Source organism: Myotis nattereri, assembly GCF_964212035.1.
Source record: "Myotis nattereri genome assembly, chromosome: 6".
NCBI classification, from domain to species: Eukaryota; Metazoa; Chordata; class Mammalia; order Chiroptera; family Vespertilionidae; genus Myotis; species Myotis nattereri.
In genome coordinates this window covers 75681852-75708965 of record NC_138081.1, presented here as the reverse complement: position 1 = coordinate 75708965, position 27114 = coordinate 75681852, and the positions used below count along the sequence as shown (strand labels likewise).

The 27114-nt window shown below is 40.2% G+C and overlaps 1 protein-coding gene across 1 annotated transcript in view; it reads right to left on the bottom strand.

The window, feature by feature from the left end:
- The window catches only part of MAP3K5 (mitogen-activated protein kinase kinase kinase 5), a 177385-nt gene that overhangs the window by 110430 nt on the left and 39841 nt on the right, over window positions 1-27114 (bottom strand). Inside the window, exon 2 of the mRNA XM_081093870.1 lies at window positions 5296-5435. Coding sequence (XP_080949996.1) covers window positions 5296-5435 — 140 coding nt within the window. The remainder of the gene's footprint in view (window positions 1-5295; window positions 5436-27114) is intronic.

Genomic DNA, 27114 nt, shown 5'->3' with positions numbered 1-27114 from the left:
AGGAGAAAGGGGAATAAATTTCAGACACAACTGCCATATTTCACATCACTTCATGTAAGTGTCTCATCTAGGTGTCTAGAAATATAAAGATAAAATGAATATAAACTTCAGTTCCTTATCAGAGAACATTTCTGGAGATGCATTGCTCCATTACAACTTCATAATTGTATGAAATCTTTAGGGGACTTCTGCTCAGTATAGTCCTTTGCGGTACCAAAAATAAACAAAAAAAGTGTGTGTGTTTGTATTTTTCCAATTTTGCAGTATCCTTTGATAACCAAATAAGGAAGCAAGACAAATAAAAAATCTAGTTTAGGTCTCATTCCAAGAGGAGATGAAGACAACTTTTAATAGCTATTTGGGACAATTTAACTTTGAAGAGGTCATTTTAAGGATAAATAAGTGGAATATCTCCAAAATTGGAAAGTGTTTGTGCCTAAAATTTGGGTAATTGCAGCCAAGGGAAGGAAGTGGGAACAGCTGGTGTGGGGTTGCTAAGTCAAATCCACTCAGGGTGGGAGAAGCAGAATGAGCAACCAGGATCTTGGTTTCAGAAAGAAAGGAAAGGCGCTGGGAGTTCTTGGCCAGGAAAGAGCATAGCCCCCAGCTGGTGACCTTCTGGGTCTTCCCTTCTGACCCTTCTTTCTATCCCAGAGGAGCGTGGCAGTTTTTCCACTAAAGTTGGGGGGGAAAGAGAGATTTCTTATACTCTCCAGTTCCATCCTCTTCCTAATTTCAGCACTTCCCAGGAGGACAGGGAAATACCAGACTGGCTGTTGTGAACACCCTCAGCTTCACGGAGAAGATGGGACTCACCTTACCATTCCCCATGCTGCTAAAGTAAAGCTGAGAAGGCTTAGAATGAATACTCTCACACAGGTGTCACAGAACTGGCCCATCTTTTATGTAAGAAAAACTAATTACATTTGTGCTTACATGTTATGCATATATAAAAGCTCAAGATTAAAAACACAATTCAATAATCTAACAAAAAGCTAGAAAATCATATTTCTGTAGGACATATGAAATTTATAGACAGACTTAGATGAAAATGTCCCTGAGGACAACTCCAAGAACATGGGGTTTGCCCTGCTCTGACATTTAGTAGCTGTGTGTGCCCCTAAGGCTCTCTATCTCTCTAAGTTTATTTCTCATCTGTTAAGAAAATATCTTCTATCTGTCCCATCTATATGGTAAGTACTTAACTTTGTCTATTTCACTGGGTTGTTTTTAAAGACCAAATGAAGTAAGTTTATGAAAGTATCTCAAGCATTTTAAAGCCGTATACAATATGAGTATTAATATTATCAAAGCAAACATCCACAACTCAACTCCTGTATTTCTAGATCTAGAGACAATTTGTACCTGTGTTGTTTTGTGATCAGGGGTAAGAACACATCCTTCTCTTGATATAAGCAACTGTCAATTAAAACAACCTATACCAAAAGTCAAGTTAAATTGCACCAAAGCTGGAAAGTAATCCTAAAAGAAATTCTAGTCTTCTTCCCTCAATTTTTTAAAAAATATATTTTGATTGATTTCAGAGAGGAAGGGAGAAGGAGAGAGATAAAAACATCAACGATACGAGAGAATTAGTGATTGGCTGCCTCCTGTATGCCCCACACTGGGGATCAAGCCCACAAACTGGGCATATGCCCTGACCAGGAATCGAACCGTGATCTCCGGGTTCATAGGTTGAAGCTCAACAACTGAACCATGCTGGCTGGCCTTCCTCTTAATTCTGTTTCTTGTTTAATAAATATATCTTGGTGGGAGAACTCTACTGTAAGTAGAAACATGTCTTTAAACTGGGTTGGGATGCTGATGAGTGACATTTTTATACACACAGGATTTGAAATAGCTCCTTAACAAGAACTTCTCCTTATAATATGTTGCAATAATTGTAATTAACTTCCTCTTCTTTGACACCAGCTGTTTCTTTCAGCAACGCCTAATTGGACCATCTAATTCAAGTACAGGTATTTCTTTTTTAAAAAAAACAACTGAATTGTTGAAAAGTTATAGGTATAATGAATTTCTGTATAAAAAATTACATTTTACACATAAATTTCAATAATAATTTCAAGGGTGCATTCTAAAATGACTCAAATAGGATGATGGGTTGGAGTGCCACAAAAATCAACTTCCAATGAAAGAATCATTAATTTACAATAAATGAAAGGGGATAGAATTCAGCAACTGTTGCTCCATTTGGGTGGGAGTCAGGAGGCGTTCTGACTCTCATTTTCTGTGTGCAGAGGTATTCCTTCCTGCTCTTTAAGGTATTCAAACGCATGGGCCTGTGATGAAAGTCTCTACACATGAAAAAAATTTCTGGTGTTAACCCAGTGATAGGATGACCTCTTCCATTTACAGGGTAGCACAGAGCTCCCTCTCCCTTTGACAAATGGTAATAAGATGCTACAAACAGTGAGCTGGGGTGGGAGGACAGGGAGGTAAAAGAGCAATTAGGACAACAAGGGCATACCTTATCCAGTAACAATTGCTTAGAAGATGTAGTATTACTCATTGACATGAAAGAAAACTGGATTCTCCAGTCCCAAGCCCTTTCCAAAACCTCAGGGATGGATTCTACAACTGGGAAGTCACTTCCTCTAAATAAATCATCTGGTTTGTCAATTCAAGATGGTCAGAGAAAATCTTGATACAGCCGTGCTCACATGTATAACCTACCAGCTCCTCCCCCAAATTACCTCTTTCCCCAAATGGACATGAATGTCAAGTAGCTCAGAAGAAAGCTGAATCATTTCTGAAATAAGTAAAATAAAAGAACAAGACTGTTTGTTTTTTTCTCTCAACGGAATGGAAAAAACTTTCCATGAAACAGTAAGAGGAAATGTATGTGATGACGATGCTGAACAGGGTTGAGAGAGTACAGAGGTCCATGGTTTACAAGTCAATGGTGGGTCATCAAGTGAGCAGACACTTGCGGGAATGCCCAGAGGCAGCACTGTTACAAGGGGCAGGGCCAATGCTTCTGGTGCACAAATTGTTACACTACTTCATAGGATCATATTTTCAAATTACTGTCTCTCCTAACATTTACCATATACTTTGTACCACTGACCAAGTTAGGTGTTATTTTCAAGTATTGAAAAGAATGTAGTAAAAAGTAATCGTTAAAGTAAAAGAATCAAATCCTTAGAAAAAATATAAATTTTAATTCCATATACTAAATTCAACCTAAAACTAAATTCATCTTAGCTATTTACGTTGGTAAAGGAGATAAAACTTTAAGAAAAGGAAGTGATAATGTAAGAGCAAAATAAAAATTTTTATGGGTTTAAGAACACTCTGGAATCAGACACCCATTTGTCCTCTGCCATCAGACACCCATTTGAGCTAGGAACAAGCTAAATAAAAAACAACAAAAAAACCCACCCAAGCTTAAATTAATAGAAGGAAGATGAGGAAAGAAAGAAGGTTTTGCATGGACTGCAGGGGACATAGTTGATGGGCTTTTTGAAATAAACACACTCAGCAGGAATGTCTGATATCCTTCTAACTAGAAGTAACTGCAGTAAAGTTGAGTGGTTAAGGAGGATGGGCTTTGCAGCCACACTGACCAGGTCCCTAATTTTGCTAGCTATATCATCTTGGGCAAATGATGGAGTTTGTTTGAGCCTCAATTTGCAATTTCATTAAAATGGTGACAGAATATATACCTCACAGGCATATTTTAAGAATTTACTGTGAAAATGTATGCAGATAAAGCACTTGGTACTTAGCCCATAGTACCAAGTGCTCAATAACAAGCAGCTATTATGTACAAACCACATAAGTATGTTTTAGATAGTTTAGCCTTTTAAAGAATTATTTTATTAAAATGGCAATAACACCTCTGTACAAAGTCTAGCTGAAAGCAATGCAATAAGTCAGTTTATTTGTCCTATACAAATTTCTGATAAGATTAGCTTTATCTCTTTTTCTCAAATTTCATTTTAATTCACTTAAAAAATTTCCCTAAGTAAAGAATGGTCATAAAATAATCACCAGATATCAGTAGGGCAAGAATAAAAATAGTGTAGAGTGAAAATGTCTAATACAATACTGCCTGCTTAAAATATTGCAAAAACACTGAATAAAAAATTACATAAAATAATCTTACTTCATCAACTGCAATATATGTTGTAAATAGTAGCAAGTCAATTTATGTATAATGCAAAATACACCATCACAAAACTTTATAATGTATTAATTAAAGTAGTAAAACTGGAGTAAAATTAAGTCAAGGTTCTTAAAGAATTGTTCCAGGTAAAAAAGAGATTTAGGCAGAGTAGGGATAAATCTCATAGGAGTATTCAGAGTATTCTGAAAGGGGATAGTCTATCAATGCCCAGCACAAATGCGTGGTGTCTAGTCAATGTATTTACTAAAAGAAACTGAAGATTTTTCAGAGAAAGACATACAAGCTTTAGATACGCACATAAAAGCAAAATACTATTACTTTTTTTTGCATGGATTTGGGGATAGAGATCTTATATAACAATTACTAGGCCATTAGGAATATGGATCTGGGTTTTAGGGCTCCACATGCCAAGGCTGGCTTTGATTTGGGAACTGAAAGATATAGATGAAAAAATGCACATAAAGCAAGCCAGAAGTTTCACAAAGGAAATGACAATATGAGGCTCAGCACAAGTTTCACTGAACTGTTAGATGCTTTTCAACGAATCACACAGTGTATAATTATTTGGCCTTGCAAAAGCATTTCAGGCAATCTTTTTGGATGGAGGATATACCCTCATATCATTAAATTCCTATAATGGAGAGAATGACGGGATGCATTGAATTTTTAGACAAATACAGTGAGTTGTTATTCCTCCTTTTTAATCTTAATTGAAGTCATATCCCTGTGAAAGAGGATGTCAATTTTGTAGTGATACTCACAGAATTTCTAGAGTACTTTCAGTAGGTAGCATAGTATTTCTAGTTGGAGGCAGGTGTGCCCCACAAAACCCCCAATGGTGACAAGCATGAGGCTTTACCGTATCTTATGCAAACTCTTTGTCTTCCTCCAGTGCATGTACTGACTTCCTATTAACACAGTCTACTCAGATGTGAATCTAACTGGAGCTCAGACCTCAACATTAAGTTTTTTCCTACCTGTGTATCATCAAATTTCTACATTGAATTCTATATAAACTTCACAACCTAGCTAACTGACGAAAACATCCTTTCACAAAATAAGCTACTTAAATTTTTTTGGATGATAGAGAGGTACCCTTAAAACTCTGGTGCCTAAAGTAACTATTTAGTAAACAAGTGAGGTACCTTCAGTGACTGCAGAGAGTTTGAGTTTGCATCACAGTAGAGGATGATGTTGTTGGCCATGCTGAAACTTTCTCTCACTCCAAGGTGGTAGAACAAGGACGGCTGCCGGAAGGCATCACTCATCTCCACCACAGCAATATCTGCAAACAGAAAACAAAGTCCCCCCAAAGATGACACCTAAGTAATGCCCAAGAAGCACATTTTGGTTTCAATAACTTAGTAAATGAAGAAATGATAGGGATTTTTCCCTCTGCACTTACCACTAAATTTTGAATTTGAAATTCTACCCGGAAGTGGTTTTATAAAAAGTAGCCAAACTGCTTTTTTAAAAGAAAACAAAAAAAAAAAAACAACAACAAGAAATGGATGATATAATTACTGAAAATTAAGGAGAGTTTGCAATGGTCAGAAGTGGGGCTGTTCTCTGTTAAATTTCAACATTAAAACAGGTTAACTAAGGTTGCAGAAGCAGATCCATAGGAAGCAGCAATAAGTAATAACTATAAAATGAGATTTTAAAAAGCAAATAGGTAAGATTGGGAATTAATCCAGAGATGTGTTTTAATATCTAGCATGCCCATAGCAAGTATAAATCAAGAAAAATGGAAAGCAAAGGTACAGAAAATAATGACTAAGAAAGAAAATATAACCCCATATACAAATTCTTCCAAAGCTCAGAAATGCCTAACACCAAGGTAGTATTAACCTGATACCAAAAATTGATATTAATGTCACAAATATGAAATTCAGATTAGCCTTAAATTCATTTATACACAAAGGTATGAAAGAAAAATGAACAACATTCACCAAGTATCCTATCTAATCCTGCTATCTAATAAAAGAGAAACATGGTAATTAGCATATGACCGCTACCCTTCCCATTGGCTAATGAGGGCAATATGCAAATTAACTGCCAGCCAAGATGGCGGCCGGCAGCCAGGCAGCTTGAAACTAACATGAGGCTTGCTTGCTTCAGTGACGGAGGACTCTAGCGTTCCCGCCTGCCACTGCAGGCCTCTGAGCTGCAACTCTAAGCAACTATATAACAAATATAGAAGCTAAACAAAACCCCAGAAACCTGCCGGGCTTCAGCCAGCAGGATTGCAACCTTAGTTAACCTGTTTTAATGTTGAAATTTAACAGAGTGTGAAAGAGAAGTAAATCAGATGAAATGGAAGCTAAAGACATAGAAGATTTAGTGAAGTTATGAAAAAGGAAGACAGGTCAAAGGAGCTTCAAAAGATTTTTCCAAAGTTCAAAATGACTTAAGGGCTCTTTAATACAAATAAAGAATTTTCTTTAGGGGTCCTCAACATTTCTACTTCAAAAATCAACACATTAAAAAAATTAGTCACTTTAACCCATCCATCCCTCAACTGCTTCCCACAACCACACTGGCTTCCTCCTCCCACAAATGCCAGCCACTCACAGTCAGTCACAGCATTTTAAAAACAAGAGGCAATATAAAATGGCATAGAAAGAAACCAAATAAAACAGGAGCTGATGAAAAACAAATGAGAGCCATGCAAAGAAAAATACCAGCTAAGTTAAAATAGTGATGAGGTGTGTGTGTAGGGGGGAGGGGGGAGCGGGGAGGTGTGTTATTTGCAGAAATCTGACTCATGGAATTTGATGCTAAAATAAAACATAAAACTATGATCCATTTTGAGTCATTTTTTGTAAATGGTGGGAGGTACAGGTCAAGTTTCATATTTGTTGTAAAGATTCTCTCTAATTCAATGGCTATATTTGTGTGGTTCTATTTTTGGATTTTCTATTCTGTTCCATGGATCTATGTGTCTACCTTTGATAATACTAAACTGCTTTGATTATTATAGCTTTACTAGTGGCCCGTTGCACAGATTCGTGCACATTGAAAGGAAATTAATTAGAAGAAAGATTCGTGCAGTAATTACATTACTGCATAAAATTACATGTCAAAATAGTATATATAATATAGTATTATAAAATTAAAACACACTTGTGATTGGTACTAGCGAGAGCTTTATACATATTGCACATGCTCGATTCAACGTTTATTTTTAAATTGCCAGTGTGCATCAAATCCAAAAATAGAACCACACAAATATAGCCATTGAATTAGAGAGAATCTTTACAACAGTGTACCAGCCAGTCAGTTGATTGGTCGGACAGTCAATCACTTAGCCTTTTATATATATACTAGAGGCCCGATGCATGGAATTTGTGCAAGGGGCTTGGCCCTTGCAGCTGTGGCGGCTGCCTCGGCCCTCACAGCCCTGGCTTCGTCCAGAAGGTCATCTGTTCTAATTAGCATATTACACTTTTATTATTATAGATATAGACGGTAAGTATTGAAATGATGCACTATGAGTCCTTGAACTCTATTCTTCTGTTTTCAAAACTGTTTTAGGTATTATACTTATATTTGCTTTCCTGTGTACATTTTACAGTCAGTTGGTAGCTGAGAGTTATCAGTTAATAGCTACAAAAAAATCCTCCTGGGATCCTGACTGAGATTGTGTTGAATCCTTAGATCATTTTGAGAAAAACTGACATCTTCACAATATTGAGTCTTTCAAACCATGAATATGGCATATCTCTCCATTTATTCAGGCCTCCTTTCTTTCATCCATATATTTTTTTAAGTTTAATGTACAGTTCTTGCACATAATTGTTAAAATTGTGCCTAAGTGGGTTTTGTGGGGGTTTTTGGTGCTATTCTAGATGTTTCTCTTTTTAAAATTTCAAATCCCAATTGTTCATTGCTAGTATATTAAAACACAGTTGATTTTTGTATATTGACCTTGTATCCTGAGACTTCACTTAAACTCACTATTAGTTCCAGGGGCTTTTGGAGGGGTGGGGACATGCTTTGGGATTTTCTACAAAGACACCCATGTCATCGGCAACTAGAAATTATTTTATTTTTTCCTCTCTAATGTGAATGTCTTTTGTGTTCTTTTATTGTTCTCTGTTTTGTTTTGCCACGTTATACTGGCTAGGACTTCCAGTAACAGCATTTTTTAAACAGTAATATTTGATTATCAAACTAAAGAAAATATTCTATTATGGCTACCTTCTGACTCTGATGGATATCTTCTCAAAAGTAGTAAAATAAAATGGCAAAAGTCATCTTCCTTGTGAAATAATCCTACGACATGCTAAAAATGCAAAGTATGATATAATTATAACAAACAACGAAATACTCCACAATTATTAAAATCCACTGAATGTATCAAGCACATATTCAGATATTACTATGTGTCAGATACTATATGCTTTTTCTTTTTCTTTTTTTTAAATTATATTTTATTGATTTTTTTACAGAGAGGAAGGGAGAGGGATAAAGAGTTAGAAACATCGATGAGAGAGAAGCATCGATTAGCTGCCTCCTGGACACCCTCTACTGGGGATGTGCCTGCAACCAAGGTACATGCCCTTGACCGGAATCGAACCTGGGATCCTTCAGTCCAAAGGCCGACACTCTATCCAGTGAGCCAAACCAGCTAGGGCTACTATATGCTTTTCAAATATTAACTCAATCTTTAGAATATCCCTTTGTGGTAGGTAATATGATTTCAGAACCCTGAGGCAGAGAAGGTCTAAGTAATCTGTCCAAAATCAGCTAAAAGGGGTGGCACCAGGATTTGAACCCAGGCAGTCTGGTTGGGGAGTCTATGCTCTTAATTCTTAACGAAGCCACACCCTACAATTATTGGATATGGAGGTTCCAAAGATCAGAACACAAATGAGGTGCAAAAATATATTTGGTGACCAAAACATCTACTCTTGTAATTTATTTCATGAGTAAATGCACTTAAATAACTATCTAACTGGGTTTTGTGGTAATAGTGTGAGTATAACTGCCACATTTAAAAATTTAAGACTAAGTCAATCATTTAAAAGTATAAGCAAAGACACAAAAATATTACATTTTTACCTAAGGTATAGTTTCTCAACTAGAGTTAATGTAAAATGGAGATAAATTAGGTTTACCAAGGTGTTTGTTAAAGTATAATAACTTTTTAAGGCAATGATATAAAACTATTGTGCCTAATTGCATTTTGGCTCATCAAATAACAGTGGTTCATGGTCTGTATTTCTTTTTCTTATTTATTTAATTTTTCCTTCATAATATCATATGTGTTATTTAAATATCTCACATGACCTGCTACTGCTTATGAAAAACACAACGGAAGGAAGACATTAATCTTTAGTTCCTTTTTATCTATGCAAATGTTTTTCTTAGACATCAGATCACTGATGACAAAGCAAGAGCCCCAGTAGTGATTTAGTTTGTATTAGTCTACAAAGTGCTCCAAAATTCCAAAGAAATTGCCCAAGTTTTCATAGAACTATCCCACCCAGTCATGATGGATTAATCCTCAAGAAGGCCCAATTTAGTTCAACAAATAGCCTGAGCACCTATTATATAAAAGGTTTTCTGTTATCTGCTCTCTGTTCTGAAAGTTAAAAAAAAAATTAACTAGTCAGTTTTCTGAAGTCTGGTAAGCATACAATGTTGGGAAATTGCAAAACTATTGTGCAGCTAGTATTGCTGAAATTTTTAGGAAGGATAGAATAAGAATTATTGTTGTCCGGAATTGGCCATAGTTTGGCTATTCCTGCTATAAATTACTACTCATTTAATTTCACAAGTATCACTTCATTTTCTTATACGTTATTTGGTTAACCATACTATGCATATTTGTGTCAACAGTATATTTTGGCCCATAATTACCACATCACTAATCTCCAATAAATGCATGCACAGTGATTCAAACATGAATCATCTTATATTGCTAAAGCAAATGTAAACCATGTCCCTGCCCCAGTCCTAGTTAGCTTGTTTCATTATTACACTGAGGTGGGCTTTTCTAACCTGGAAAGTGAAGCCTGGAAGGTAGGTAATCAGACGGACATTTTTCACCTCCAGAGACTAGCTTTTAAAAAGAGAGTCTTACAAAAAGGAGAGGGTAGAAGTAAAGGGAAAAGCTTTGAGGGAAGAAAGAGATCAAAGAGGAAGAGACAGGGGGGAGAAGAGGGGAAGAAGCAGGGAGAAAAGGAGAGCATGGAGCCAAACAAGACTGGTGATATAGGAACTACAGCCCCCTTGCCCAGGCAATAGCTGCCAGAATTCAGGTCATGACGCTCCAGCTTTAGAGAATGTGAGGGGGAAAGAGAACACACATCCAGAGAAGGTTAATGCTTCCATCACTTACCATAGTAAGAACGCTAATAGAAGTCATAGAAGCAAGATGCGGATCCAAGCTTTATAGGAACCAAAAGCTCTATTTTTTTCCTTACTTCTATCTGCCTAACATGAAAGTAAGGAGCCTATCATAAAAAGGGAATAAATTTCAACTTTATTCTGCTTACGGGACATAGACAAAAGCCTCACCAGACATTAAAATCTCAATCTTACCAGTGAATATTTTAGGTCGCAGGAAGACTGAGCAAATAAAATAATCTTTCCACCAATTAGAGAAGAATTTCAAACACACGGGATTTTGATGGTGGTTTAGTGTCATTAGGGGAGCCCGGTAAATACTCTAACTAGATTCAGTATTTCAGTGAATCCTTCATATCAGTACACAGGAAAGTAAATAAACCACAATTTGTATCTTTAATGCGTACCAAGTCCTTTATAAAGTGTTATTTCCCTGGCCAAAGGCACAGCCATCCCCTACAAAATTTTGCTTATTAAAGAAATACAAATAGGTCCTATATCAAAGTGTTATTCTCTTTCTAAGTTAATATAGGGTCTACTTTATACCTTAAGAATTTATTTTTTAATGTTATGGCAATAACAATAGACCTGGTCAAGTGACCTATAGAGTGTGTAATGTAAGAAAAGCATAAGTGAAAATAAACTCTAAGATTTATGAGGCTGCTTTGCTGGTGCACATTTCTATAGCACCACAGAAAACTATTTTTCTTCTTGAAATAATAATATTTCCCAAAGGTATGCTGGGTTTAAGAGTCTACAATAATCAATTTTGATCTCTATAAATTCATTTTATATAATACATTTCAGTCTTTAAGTAATCAATATGTTTTCATTAGATACCAAGAGAGGCACTCATGAGAATTTTGAAGGTTCTTTTTAGATTTTACTGTAGTTTTTATTGTGATTATGGTGCATGCTATTTTTCATTTTCTCATATTTAGTTTTAATTAAATCATCAAAGCTGCCTGCATTTATGCCTCAGTGAAGTTCCCAAACACACAGAATAGCTCTTTGCAACTGTAAGACCCTTACACAACAGTTCTCCCTGCCAATCAGAACCAATCATGTGCTTTAATTGGTACTTGCATTATGTAAGGTTACAAGAGTTGATCTGTGATAATTTTTGAAGAAAATCTGATTGTTCCTCGTGCATCCCAAGTGACATTCTCACCTAATTGTTTTATACCTTTACTAGAGGTCCGGCACATGAAATTTGTGCACAGGTACGGTCCCAAGGCCTGGCCTGCAATCAGGGCCATCTTTCCCAGATGTTGGCAGCTGGCCCCACCCCCCACTGGGCGATCAGAGCCTGCTGGCCAAGGGGAGGGACCAAGAGGTTGGCCAATCCACCCGCTCACCAGCCCCGCCCCGCACTGCGGGTCGCCCTCTGTATGTGGGGCGACCAGGGGTGAGAGCCTTGGCCTGGCACCGCCAGCATCCACCATCACCCACTCCCGGTTCCCCATTCCCCATCAGGCGATCAGGGCCTGCGGGCTGGGGGTCTGCCCTCTGGTGGTCAGTGCACGTCATAGTGACTTGTCGTTCCACTGTTCGGTTGATTTGCATATTACCCTCTTATTATATAGGATAATTATTCACACAGAAACAGCAGAAAGAGGCCAGGGAACACTTGAATGTTACCTGATGGCGTGCTCTAGCAAAACTGGTGGTGGCCCTTTTTCATGTTTGAGGTTGTTCTGATTAAGAAGATATTTTTCTCATTCTGTCTAGGGAACTGGCTGTAGAGTATGTGTGCTGTATTTACATAAACAATACTAGTTATTAAAAGCAGGGATACAATAAACAAAAGCAGACTGGAAAATTCTACAAGAAAACTGACCTGGTTTCCTCAACAAAGACATTAGTGAGGAATGTGGGAGAAAGATGGTGGAGAAGTAGATACTAAGAGAAACTGAGGGACATTATCTATTGCAACATTATGGACCTTATTTGGAATCTACTAAAACAAACGTGTAAAAATCATTACATTTATAAGAAAATTTGACAACTGGCAGGATGTTTGATGAAATTATTTTAAGTGTGATAAGAGACTGTGGGAGGAGCCCTTATCTTTTAGAGATTAAAAATGCAATATGGGAATTTCATTCCCATATTAAAACAAGAAAATAATGAACAGTTAGTATATGTATTCCTTATCAGTGTTATTCCTCATGCCATAAGAAGTTTAACTGCAAGTAATAAACACCAGGCAGTTCCTGCTATAGAAAGAATATAGGTAGTAAAATGAAGGAAACCCAGCTTGCACACTACTTGTTTGGCAGAAATAGTTACCCAGTTCGAAAAAGCTTTTTTTTGTCTTGCATTTATGACCGTCATCTGTTGCACTCATAAGCCCAATTGGACCCTAAAGCAGTGTAGGCGAGTGCCCGGGAGATCCACAGTGCTCCAGGCTGCCTAAGGTGTCAGCAAGTGGAAATCTCTCCAAGTCAGGATTCTTCAACATCTCCAAAACATGCCATGCTTCTCCTTCCTTTGTCTGTCAAAGTCACTTTCAATACCTAATAAATAATCGGCATCTAGTCAAAATGTGCACACTTTTGTTTTAATTTATTCATCTTCTTCTAGGAGTGTCTGTAATTCTGTTAACACAACAGATGTGCAAATATGATTCTGCCAGTAATGACTTCACTCCACAGCTTACGTGTTGACACTCCATTTGAGTGCAATGATTCATTCTTGGTGGGGGGAGTTAAAACTTCCTTCTTGAGGAAGACTTATTAGAAAGGGTGCATAGAATTAAAATTCTTCATTGTTAAATAATCCTTTTGCTGCTGACAGACTTAGGCGGCTGACCTTAACTGACTGTAATGAAATAGTCTGGGTCCTTTTTTTTTTTCCTTCCAACTAAAATTAAATCTGTCAGTCTTAAGGAGTTCACATCCTCTCTAGTTAAGTTTTCTTCGTTTTAATGTGACACCTTAATGTGATTATACAAATGTCACTTTAAAAGGGAACTGGCAGTACTTCTTAAAGGCCAACCACACCAGGATGAAGACAGGAAAGAAAAGACCCTTCACCAGCCCTCCAATGGGGAAAATGGGGTAAGTCAGTTGCACAGATTCAGCTATAGGCAGGGGAGGAAATGACACGGCAGCCCCCTTCCTTGCATTACCTACTCAGTTATGCTTAGAGCCTTCTAAGCTTTTTATCATGCGATAGAGGAGACTCGGGTGTCTTAAGTTTACTTCAATCCCAGCACTCTGGAAATGTTCCCTTTCCTCTGCTCCCACACTTGTTTAGTTTAATTGTCTATTCTGTGCAAGGTACCTGTGAAAGGGCCAAAGAAATCAGCACCAGCTCTTCCATGAGCTTATAATCTTCGAATGCATGTGAGCTGCACAAGTCCAAGGTCAAATTAAATGATAAATGTTCCATGGGAGCACAGAACAAGGAGTGATTAATTCTGATGGAGGTCTCGGGAGGCACTGCAGAGGCAATAGCTTCAAGTACGCCTTGGGAAATGGTGATAGTCCAGTACACAGGGACTGGGAAGGACTGGCATTTCCGGCTGCTCTGTGCTTGCATAACATAGGAGTTTGTCTCTGCCAGGATTACTGCTCCACCACCTGATGGACATGTGCACAACCACCCACTGACTGAGGGAAGGTCTATCGCTCTATCTGGTCTTTCTGCAGAAAGTTTAGAGGCAATGCAATAAACTGCACAATGCTTCTGGGGGAATGCTTTTCAGTAAAAACTTTTCTTCTTGCTAGGAAGAGAGATATTTCAATTTGCTTGTGCCTTTACACATTCTAAGTTGCATTACTAAATACATCTCCTCCCCCCTACTCCTTGGCCCAAGGGGAGTTTTACGTCTCTTCCCATCTCATAGCTGCCTTCACTCGAAATCCCACAGCTGTACCTGGTCGTTTGTACTAGAAGGCAGGGGGTACCTAATAGCTGAATAGAAAGCCCTGGAGAAGAGGCATTTGATAGCAAGGGGACAACTTCTAATTCACGTTGCTAAAGCAGGAAGAGACAAGCAAAAACCACTTACAGGTAAGGTTGCTGCATAACAGGAGAGCCTCCCAGGTAGCCCTTGGCCCACAAAGTCAGTCATCAAAACATCACTCCTGCCACCAAGTATTCAGAGAGAGGGAGGAGCACAAAAGTATATTTGCCAAATGAAATTAACAAAATTAATTCACTTCAAGGAGAGCTATATATCTCCTGAATTCTCAGCATTTGTTTCTATATGTACATTAACAATCAAACAGAATGAGAGAAAGAACTAAAATTACAGTGAGTCGAGTTCAGGCAGCACGAATACCTGTACTTGGAGCAACTGCAATGGGACTGAGAGTGACCCGTAGCTCCATCAGCTCCAACACAGAAGGTGGCCAGGATAACCCATGTTCACTAGACCCCTATTACATGCCAGGCCCAGGAATACAAAGTTAAATACACACACACACACACACACACACATGCACGCACAGACTCCCTTCCCTCAGAAAGTTTATGATTCATACTAAGTGTGATGAATGCAAAATACTGGGCGTTTGAAAAAGTGCAACACAGAGAAGTGATTGGTTAGTGGGGCTTCCCTAACAAAGTGATGTGATCTGAAGGAGGTGCAGAAAGGAAGGGAGATGGAAATAAGCATGGCCTACTGTAGTCAGTACTGCCCAGGCATTACAAATGGCCAGGTGTTCCTCCCACCAGGTGGGGTGTAGCTGCCTAGAGTGGAGCTGCCTGAGTCTGCACTCCAGCTGTGCAGGGAACATTGTGGGGATCCCTGGGCTTGAGTCCCCACTCCATCCTTGGCATAAGCCCAGCCAGGTTCTTTCTCTAACTATTGAGAATAACAACAGTCTGTCACAGAAAGGGCTGAACAACAGTGAGCCCTCAATGAATGTTAGCCATTATTATTAGTGAGTGGGCCAAGAATTGGAAGGTGTCTTCATACCTTATTCCCACCATCAAAAATGGTCAAGCCCTAGCAGGTTTGGCTCAGTGGATAGAGCGTCAGCCTGCGCACTGAAGGGTCCCAGGTTCGATTCCAGTCAAGGGCATAAGCCCGAGTTTTGGGTTCAATCCCCATTGGGGGTGGGGGCATGCAGGGGACAGCCAATCAATGATTCCCATCATTGATGTTTCTATCTCTCCCTCTCCCTTCCTCTTTGAAATCAATAAAAATATATATATTTTTAAAAAGGAATGGCCAATAATTGATAGATAGGTTCCTGTACTTTTCCTATTTAATAAACAAGAGATGAAATCCATAAAATGAGTTTCATTCTTCTCAACAGACACTTTTGCTGCCTTGACAAAATCGCTAAAGAAGATCTTCAAGAGAAGCCCTGGACCAAATGGAAACAACCAATATTTGTAGTTGCTATTTTAGGATTTGCAGCGGGCAGACCAGGGCAAACAACTGCAGCCAGCTCAATACATATCCTGGTTTGCTTCAAACAATCCCAGATTATGTCTACAGTCTTACTGTAATTTCTGGTCATGCCCCCTTCACCGTCACCCTGAGCAATGGGGCAGTTCTTGTTCCACTGTGCTGTCACCTTCCTGGGCAGCAGCAGGGGGCCTGCAGCTGCCAAAAGCTCAGTAAGAACCTCCCTATCCTGCTGCCACTCCATTAAGCTTGGCACTGGATGTTCTTCAAATTATTTTCAGACATGAACTGTATGTTCCAAATCTCCCAGGCCAAGGTAATGGGGGAAACTGTCTGAATGGCATGGACAAGAATATGACAGCCTCTGAACTCTAGCCCCGTGTTCCTCCCAGTGAAATGCATTGCATTTTGCTAGGATCTGTTACCTTTTCTTTGGTCACTGTGTGTGTGTGTGTGTGTGTGTGTGTCTCCCTCTTTTTTACCATGCCCCTCTTTCACCTTTAATTTTGGTTTTCCTTTTTTGGAATCTATATCTTCTTCCCAGAGCATATCTTTGTCTTCTCATGTTTCTGCTGTTTCTTACTGAAAATACCCATCCAAGGTCAAGTTTCTTTTTGACATCAACAAGCCAGAGCTGATTTTACAGCAGACCATGCGCCCCTCAGTTTGGAATAAAAGTTCCAAATGCTGTTTGGGAACTGGTTTAAACCAGGCAGCCAAATTTGAAAGACTGTGTTCCCCGTGGCCACTTCCACTCCCATGTGATTTCTTGAAGAGCAAGATTGAGACGATGAAAAAAAGTAACAGAACAAAAGACCTCAAATTCCACCATCCATAATCCTACCACTAGTCATCTACATTTTTACTATAATTCCTGAAATAGATTTCATATTAGCTTGCTTTTAGAAAAAGCATTAAAAAATATTCTCTTAAACTATCCAAATCTTCCTTTTGTGCCTATTGTCACAAATAAAGCAGACTTGTGGAAAGGAGCTTGAGTGCTCAACAATAAAGGAGCAATTTTCTGCCACTTATTCGCATCCTATCACTATGAAGTGCTACATTTTTAACTTCTTTTTAGAAATGAGAGTTAAATGAAAATGGTAAGCCACTATTTACTTTCCCATGTTAAATTTCCAGTAACTCTTACCAAATCCCATTATCATAATGCAATTGCTTTTCTATCAATAAGGTTTCTGTGGCTAAAGCGCAATGGACTATCAATATGACTCCAGCAATGTGAACCTCTTTACTAAATTTGTGAAGTAATGTATCCAGATAAATGATAAAACTTTAAACGTTGTCAACTCTAAAATACATATGCAGTCCTCAGTATCAAAGATATAATTATTAAACATATTAAAATGATCTATTATTAAAATTTACAACCTGAGATACTAAATCTTTTGGTGTACCTCCTGGTAAGCTTTTACCTATATAATTACCATACAAACACACACATATGATATGGGCACAAAACTGCAATTACTCTACACATAACATTCCAATCATAATCACTTATATTGAGAATTTTACATCTGGGGAAGCCTGAATACAATGTCCACAATTTGCTATTGAATCAAAAGACTAAAAGTCTGTGTTCAAAAGTCTAAAGAAAAACCCCTATAGCTAACATCATACTTAATAGTGAGAAACTAGCTTTCCCAAGAAGATTAGGAACAGGGCAAGAACGTCCCCTCTCATTGCTCCTTTTCAACATTGTACTAGCTAATGCAATAGATAATAAAAAGAAATAAAGGGTATATCGATAGGGAAGGAGGAAATAAAACTGTCTTTGTTCACAGATGACACAACTGTTTATAAAGAAAATCTGAAAGAATTGACCAAGAACTCAGAATTTATGAAGGATTATAGCAAGGTTATAGGATTCAAAGTTAATATACAAAAATCAATTACTTTCTGCATAGCCAGCATGCCTCAGTGGTTGAACACCAACCTATGAACCAGGAGGTCATGGTTCAATTCCCAGTCGGGGCACATGCCCGGGGTTGCGGGCTCAATCTCCAGTGTGGGGCGTGCAGGAGGCAGCTGATCAATGATTCTCAGCATTGATGTTTCTATCTCTTTCTCCCTCTCCCTTCCTCTCTGAAATCATTAAAAAAAATATTTTTAAAAAATCAATTACTTTCCTATATTCCAGCAATGAACAAATGAAATTTGAAATTAAAAATATAATACTACTTACATTAGGACCCCCAAAATGAAGTACTTAGATATAAATCCATCAAAATATATACAAATCTGTATGAGGAAAGCTATAAAATTCTGGTGAAAATTACAGACTCAATATTGTTAAGATGTCAGTTCTTTCCAAATTGATCTATAGATTCAATGCAATCCCAACCAATCAAAATCCCGGCAAGGTATTTTTTGGACACTGACAAATGGCTTCTAAAATTATATAGAGAGGCAAAGACCCAGGATAGGCAACACAATATTGGAGAACAACAAAGTTAGAGGACTGACACTACTTGATTTCAAGACTTACTACAAAGCTACCATAATTAAGACAATGTAGGCCATAACCGGTTTGGCTCAGTGGATAGAGAGTCGGCCTGCGGACTGAAAGGTCCCAGGTTCGATTCCGGCCAAGGGCATGTACCTTGGTTGCGGGCACATCCCCAGTAGGGGGTGTGCAGGAGGCAGCTGATGGATGTTTCTCTCTCATCCATGTTTCTAACTCTCTATCCCCTTCCCTTCCTCTCTGTAAAAAATCAATAAAATATATATTTTAAAAAAAGACAATGTGGTAATGGTGAGAGGACAAATAGGTCAATGGACCAGAATAGAGATAATGAAAAAAAAGAAATAGAATCACATAAATATAGTTAAGTGAACATCCACATGCAAAAAAAAAAAAAAAAAAAAGTCTAGACACAGACCTTAAACCCCTCACAAAAATTAACTCAAAATGGATCATAGACCTAAATGTAAAAAGCAAAAATATCAAACTTCTAGAAGATAACGTAGGGGAATATCTAGATGACCTTGGGTATGGCAATGACTTTTAGATACAACACCAAGGGCATGATCCATAAAAGAAATAATTGATAAGTTGGGCTTCATTAAAATAAGAAACTTCTGGTCTGTGAAAGACACTTTCAAAATAATTAGAATACAAGACACAGACTGGAATAAACAATTTTCAAACGACATATCTGAAAAAGAACTGTCACCCAAAACATATGTACATTTACCAGTAAAATCAAAAATATATATACACTTACCCAAAACATATATACTGTCACCTAAAACATATATACACTTACCAGTAAAGTAAAAAACCAACAGCCAGATTTAAAAATGGCAAAAGATGGGAACAAACATGTCACCAAGAAGATATACAGATGGCAAGTAAGCATCTGAAAAGATCCTTAATATCATGTCATTAGGGAATTGCAATTAAAACAAATAGATACCATTACACACTCATAAGAATGACTAAATAAAAAACACTGATACCAAATGCTGATGAGGATGCAGAGCAACAGAAACTCTCATTCACTGATGATGGGAAGGTAAACTGACACAGCCAGTTTGGAAGAAGTTTGACAGTTTCATTAAAAACTAAAGAAACTCTGCCAAAACCGGTTTGGCTCAGTGGATAGAGCGTCGGCCTGCGGACTGAAAGGTCCCAGGTTCGATTCCGGTCAGGGGCATGTACCTGGGTTGCAGGCACATTCCCAGTAGGAGATGTGCAGGAGGCAGCTGATCGATGTTTCTCTTTCATTAATGTTTCTAACTCTCTATCTCTCTCCCCTCCTCTCTGTAAAAAAAAATCAATAAAATATATTAAAAAAAAAAAAAAACTAAAGAAACTCTTACCATGTGATCCAGTGAAATCATACTCCTTGGCATTTACCCAAAAGAAAAACCTATAGACACTTATAAGCTTTATTCATAATTGCCAAAACTTGGAAGCAACCAAAATGTCCTTCAGTGGGTGAAATGGATAAACTGTGATACATCCAGACAATAGAATATTATTCAGAAACTAGAGGCCCAGTGCACAAATTCATGTACCAATGGAGTCCCTCGGCATGGTCTGTGGGATTGGGCCAATACCGGCTCCCCAACATCCCCTGAGGGGTCCCGGATTGCGAGAGGGTGCAGGCCAGGCCTAGGAAGCCCACCTGTGCATGATTGGGGCCAGGGAAGGAAGCAGGAGGTTGGCCAGCGGGAGGGACCAGAATAGAGATAATGAAAAAAAAGAAATAGAATCACATAAATATAGTTAAGTGAACATCCACATGCAAAAAAAAAAAAAAAAAAAGTCTAGACACAGAACTTAAACCCCTCACAAAAATTAACTCAAAATGGATCATAGACCTAAATGTGAAAAGCAAAAATATCAAACTTCTAGAAGATAACGTAGGGGAATATCTAGATGACCTTGGGTATGGCAATGACTTTTAGATACAACACCAAGGGCATGATCCATAAAAGAAATAATTGATAAGTTGGGAGGGACCGCAGGAGGGAGGGCTCCAGGGCATGTCTGGCCCGTCTCGCTCAGTCCTGACCTGCCTGACCCCAGCATCAAGTTAACCTACCAGTTGGAGTGTCTGCTCCCTGGTGGTCAGTGCATGTCATAGCGAGCAGCTGAGCAGCCTTAACATATCATTAGCATAGTACTCTTTGATTGGTTGAATGGCCAACTGGATGATCAGACACTCAGCAAATTAGGCTTTTATTATCCTATCTAATAAAAGAGAAACATGGTAATTAGCCATACATCCACTACCCTTCCCATTGGCTAACCAGGGCGATATGCAAATTAACTGCCAGCCAAGATGGCGGCCAGCAGCCAGGCAGCTTGAAGTGAACATGAGGCTTGCTTGCTTCAGTGACGGAGGACTCCAACGTTCTCCGCCTGCCGCTGCCGGCCTCTGAGCTTGCAGTTTGAAACACTGTTACAAATATAGAAGCTAAACAAAACCCCAGAAACCTGCTTTCAGCCAGCCGGGATCTCAGAGCTGGAGTTGAAACAGTATTTCGATTATAGAACACAAACGAGATACCTGCTTTCAGCAGTGGAAGCCTAAGAGCTGGAGCCAAGCCTCAGAGCTAAAGCTGGCCCAGAATAAAAAAAAAAGAAAGAAAAAAAGGAGCGGTTGGGAGCTTCAGTCACCCCCAGCCTGAAAACAGCCCTCAGCCCCTCACCCAGACTGGCCAGGCACCCCAGTGGGGACCCCCACCCTGAAGGGTGTGTGACCAGCTGCAAACAGCCATCAGCCCCTCACCCAGACTGGCCAGGCACCCCAGTGGGGACCCCCACCCTGATCCAGAACACCCTTCAGGGCAAACCAGCCGGCCCCCACCCGTGCACCAGGCCTCTATCCTATATAGTAAAAGGGTAATATGCCTTCCAGCACTGGGACCAGTGGAGCCACAGGGCCTCCCAGCACCGGGATCAGCGTGAAGGGGGCAGCGCCCAAACCCCCTGATCACCCTGCGGCTCTGTGTGTGACAGGGGCCGGGGCCACAACCTCCCTATCTGCCCTGCTCTGTTTGTGACAGGGGAAGGCGCCCCAACCCCCTGATCAGCCCTGCTCTGTGCCTGATGGGGGGAGCTCCCCAACCCCCTGATCGCCCTGCGGCTCTGTGTGTGACAAGCTGCAGTGCCCCAACCCCCTGATCGCCCTGTGGCTCTGTATGTGACAGGGTGAGGCGCCCCAATCCCCTGATCAGCCCTGCTCTGTGTGTGACAGGGTGCGGCGCCCCAACACCCACCCCTCCATGGGCCCTGCTCTGTGTGTGATAGGGTCGAGCCATAACCTCCCCATCGGCCCTGCCCTGAGTGTGACAGTGGCGGCACCTCAACCCCCTGATCGGCCCTGCTCTGTGGGTGAGAGAGGATGGCGCCCCAACTGCCCCCCACAGGCCCTGCTCTGTGTGTGACGGGGTAGTGCCATAACCTCACCATCGGCCCTGCCCTGAGTGTGACAGGGTGCGGCGCCCCAACCCCGATCCGCCCTGCTCTGTGTGTGATAGGGGGCGGTGACCAAACTCCCCTATTGGCCCTACTCTGTGAGTGACAGCGGGGAGCTCCTCAACCCCTGATCGGCCCTGCTCTGTGCGTTACAGGGGGGAGCTCCTCAACCCCCTGATCGACCCTGCTCTGTGCGTGACAGAGTACGGAGCCCCAACCCCCCTGATGGGCCCTGCTCTGTGAGGGACAGGGGGCAGTGCCCCAACCCCCTGATGGGCCCTGCTCTGTGCGTGACAGGGGGTGGCGCCGCAACCTCCCCATCAACCCTGCCTTGAGTGTGACAGGGGGTGGTGCCCCAACCCCCCAATTGGCCCTACTCTGAGCGTGACTGAGGTGGCATCACAACCTCCCAATCCACCCTGCTCTGTGCATGACAGGGGGCGGCGCCCCAACTCCCCAATTGGCCCTGTTCTGAGCCCGACCAGGGGCTGTACCTAGGGATTGGGCCTGCCCTCTGCCACCCGGGAGCAGGCCTAAGCCAGCAGGGCGTTATCTCCCGAGGGGTCCCAAACTGCGAGAGGGCACAGGCCAGGCTGAGGTACCCCCGCCCCCCCGAGTGCACAAATTTTTGTGCACTGGGCCTCTAGTATAGGATAAAAAGAAATGAGCTATCACACCATGAAAAGACATGGCGGGACCTTAAATGTATATTACTAAATGAAAGAAGGCAGTATGAAGAGGCTAATGCTATATGATTCCAACCATATGACATTCTGGAAAAGGCCAAATTATGCAGACAACAGGAGTTAGGGAGGAGAAAGGGGTGAATAGGCAGAGCAGAGAGGATGTTTAATGCACTTGAAACCACACTGTAACATACTAAAATGCTCAGTACATCATTATACATTTTTTAAAACCCATAGAAAGAGTGAGCATTCATGTAATCTGTGGATTTTGAGTGATGATGATGTAGGTTTTTTTATTGTAACATATGTCAAAAATATAAAATTCTAATCAGGAATTTTGTTTGTGGGGGAGGCTGTGCTTGGGTGGGCGCATGGCAAATTTCGTACCTTCTGTATTTTTCTGTGAACCCAAAATGCTTGTGCGGACAGAGCTGATTCCAGCTTTAAAAGCAGATTTAAGCTCGAAGTTAATTCATCATCTTAATTGAACAGGGACCCCCGACTCCCTCCTCTGCCCCTGGGTTGGATTCTAGAATGTGCTCATCATGTAATTTCCATTAACCCTTCCTCTGGGGTGCGGCACCCTCAATGTTTTCTATCTCTTAGCACACCTTGGTGCTAGAGCCTCCTGGCATCTAGTCCCTTTGTTCCCTCTGATCACCCACACATTCTTTTCTCAAGTAGGTTCATTTCTATGGGGCTATACGCAGGTGGCCCAGGGGGTGAGAGATGCAGACATCTGACCATCCTGCTCCCACCTATGACTGCATTTAACTCATTAACAGACAGGCTGGACTTGTCTCCCTCATTCATTGGTGCCTCGGCTCCTTTGACCTCTGGGGGCTATTTTGCATATATGCCTTTTTATGGAACACTGCTCTAAAAAATGAAGTTTATTAACAAAAACACTTCTGGACAGCCCTCTCCCAAAAAAGGTCTGTGTTGATGGTCCCAGGGTTTATAAGGAGAGCTCCTTTGGCAGAAGCTACAGGGCCCACACAGACATCCTAAGATTGTGCTGGAAGGAGGAGCTAGTCCCTGTCACCACAGTTTGGAACCCGGCAGGTCCCCTCCGACAGCAATGCCTCAGTGTGCAGTGGCATCCACACCCTCTCTGCACAGCCCTCACCAAGCGCACACCTAGGAGTCCTGGTTACAGGAAGCGCAGCTACAAGGTCTGGTCATTTACAGAGTCACAGCCTTGGCTGCATGCTGTAATCACCTAGGAGCTTTCCAAAACACGGAGCCTAAGGACTCACTCCAGAACTCCTGATTACTTGGGCAGGGGTGTGGCGTACGCATCAGGGACTTCAGAATCAGGTGACTAATTGTCAGGAAGGAAGCTGATTTAAGGGTGCTCACTCATCCATCAACCATGCAATTTGTTTTGAAGCAAAGCACAGGCTGCTTATATCAGCCCTGTGACCCATTATTGTGCTCCTTAGAAATGCTGGCAGCAAATATTCTTTTGCATACTAATGGAAATAAATGGCTCTTTTAATGAAAACCAGTGTAAGCCTGTTTGGATGGAACTCCATTTTTCCTGTTCAGAATGCTAACAGGGCAGTTGCTGGCATACACTGGGCAGTTAAATATTTTTATTTTTTGAGCAATTTAATTGGAGCTCTTGCACGTTATATATCCTGTTTAGAAAAGTTTCTTTAAATTGGCTGAATAAATACTTTTCTCTTTTCCGATATCAGATTATTAAAAATGGAGTAGCCCAACCAATATGGCTGAGTGGTTGAGTGTCAATCTACAAACCATGAGATCACTGTTCCATTCTGTCAGGGTACATGCCCAAGTTGTGGGCTCAATCCCCAGTGGGGGCATGCAGGAAGCAGCCAATCAATGATTCTCTATCATCGCTAATGTTTCTATCTCTCTCTCTCTCTCCCTTCCCCTCTGAAATAGAAATATATTTTTAAAAATAAAATAAAAATGGAATAAATGTAAATATAATCATGTATGTCATTAATGTATAAAGTTGGAGGAAAATAACTGGTTTCCCTTCATTTTCAGTTTCTCACCCTCAATACATGAACACGCTTTTCAGTAATGAAGTAACACTGCTGTGGGCCAGAAAAGGGTTTTTAATCCAGGCACACAGAGTTAAATGCAAGGCTAGCCAGCTCTCTGCTTCTGGCTGCTGTGGGGAGGGAGGATGCTGGTAACATTCCCACTGAATGGTTCTTTCTCCCCCATTTCTCTGAGCTGGGGGAACAGGGAGGCCATGATCCAAGCACACCTACAATCTTGACCATGACAATCACAAAGCCCTATTTACAAGGTGGACTTTGAAAACAGAATCCCTTTAATTATGAGCTTGGCTCTTGCCACTGCTTCTGCCCCTGCTTTTCTGCAGGTATTCTGCATCTTTCTATTGCTTTTTTTGCTCACTGCTTTCCAGCTGCACACAGAGAAAAAGGGCAGACACACATGAGAAAGACTTCATATCTGAGTGTGCTATTTTGCAATGATATTTTCTATAAAGGCATGTATTCTCTGTCCTTTCCTGTAGCAGGTAATTTAATCCAGATAACATCAAGACCGGTAGATATAACCCAGTGATTCCTCAGTCGAATTCCAAATTAATAACTTAAAATCAGGTTGATCTCTAAAGTTTCTTCTGGCTTAAACCCTGATTGATTCTGGGATGTCTGCTTATGAGACTAAAGTTTGTAAAGGATCAGCCAGCTACTGTGCTGAGCATATCCTGAGGTAGGTAGAAGCAGAGAAATAAGTTGGGAGGCCTCTGCGTAGTTCCAGGTGTGAGATGAGGATATTTGAACTGGGGAGGTAGCAGTAATGATGGAAAGATAGAAACAGGCTCCAGAACATTTTGGAGGATCATTATATGCTTAAAATGATTAGTATCTAAATTCTTGACTTCCCCAATAGAGCACGTATCTTCCATGGTGAAAAACAAAACAAAAACAGTAGCTTAATGGCCTAACATTTAACTTAAAAAGGTTTCCCTATGTCTATGTTTTTAAAACTAGGGAAAAGAGAATCAATGCAAAAATATAAAACTTTGAATGGGCACAAAAATACAAATATGTTCGTTTGTAGGTCTGTGAAAATGATAAACACAGAAGATAATCAAAATCATGATACTATATCTGACTATGAGCTATTAGTTACAACACATAATTAGAACTTAGAGATCTAGGAGTTTCCAAATACTATTCACTCTAGATTTGGCCCAACTGTCTCCTTTGAATAAAATGACCAGCAAAGCACTGAACATCACAGGAAAAGTACTGATATAAAAGTGAAAGCGGTATGCATCCTAATCACTATCCTCATAGAAAGCTGCGGCCCATACAGAGACAACCATACAGAGTTCTAATTCCCAAGAAAGGGAGGAAAAAAATCTATGTATAATTACTGGGTAAGAGGGGAAAAATAAATAAATAGGGTATGCACAATAGTATTCTTTCTCTTTTTTGCAACAACAACAAAATAAGGGTTAGAAGAATGTGCAGAAACCACCCAGTTGTTTCTCTCCCCAGTGAACCCACCAGTATTCCCTGAGGCCTTGGATGATGTTCAAGGATAGTCAGCTTGATACAAGTAGTTGGAAAAACTGCACTCCATTGTTGAAATACTCAAATTCTTTTAAAAAAATCTTCATATACGTGCAAAATCTCTCTCTTTAATGTCTGCTCATTCATTGTTTCTACTTTTGCTTTCCTAAAGCTACACTGGAAAAAAATAAAATTCCTTTGTGTCCAAAAGCCTTTAGACATTTAAGAACAACAATCTTTGCATCCCTGACATTCCTCCCAGGTTACACGTCCCTAGTCCCTTCTTATGGCAATAGGATTTCTAGGTCTGTTAGCATGATTGCTCTGGCCAAGGAATGTAGGGAGAGCCAAGGACCAAGAAAAGGGATTTCTGGGGTGAAAGGAGGTAAAACTACTTTCCATAGTGTAAGTCTTGATGGACCTTACAGAACTGACTAACCATCAAGATGGTACATGCTGAAAATGTATGGCAAAGGCTACGAAGCAGTGTGTGTGGTTAGCTATTAATAGGTCATTAGTGTCTTTCATAAGACTGGTAGATTAAAAACAATGAACTGAAGAGTAAGTGGGAGGTTATGAAGTAAAAATAGTGCAGAACAGTGTTCTGAAATTTAATGTGTCCATGAATCACTGGATCTTGTTAAGACACGAATTCTGATCCAGCTGTGGGAGAAGGAAGTGATGCGACGCTGCCTTTCTCATGAGCACCCATGTGGTACCCAGGGTTAGGGTTAGGGCTTACAAGATGGCAACAACCATCATGTAAATCCATACAGGATAAAGATAGTGTTTTAAGCATATAATGAAATGAATTCTACCCAACATGACAAGCACTGCTAGATAAAAAAAACCCAGGTCTATCAGATATATGGTGGCTCTCTGGGGGAGGATATCATCTATTACCACAATCCAAGAGATAGATTACAAAATGTGAAGTCTCTGAAAAAAAGCACATTTCCATTGAGAAATCCTAAATAAAGCGGTATTCCTTGAGTCACTTGCAGAGCTGTGAATGAATACATGTAGGTTATGCAATTGTTATCCTTTTCACATCTTTACCCAATTGTTTT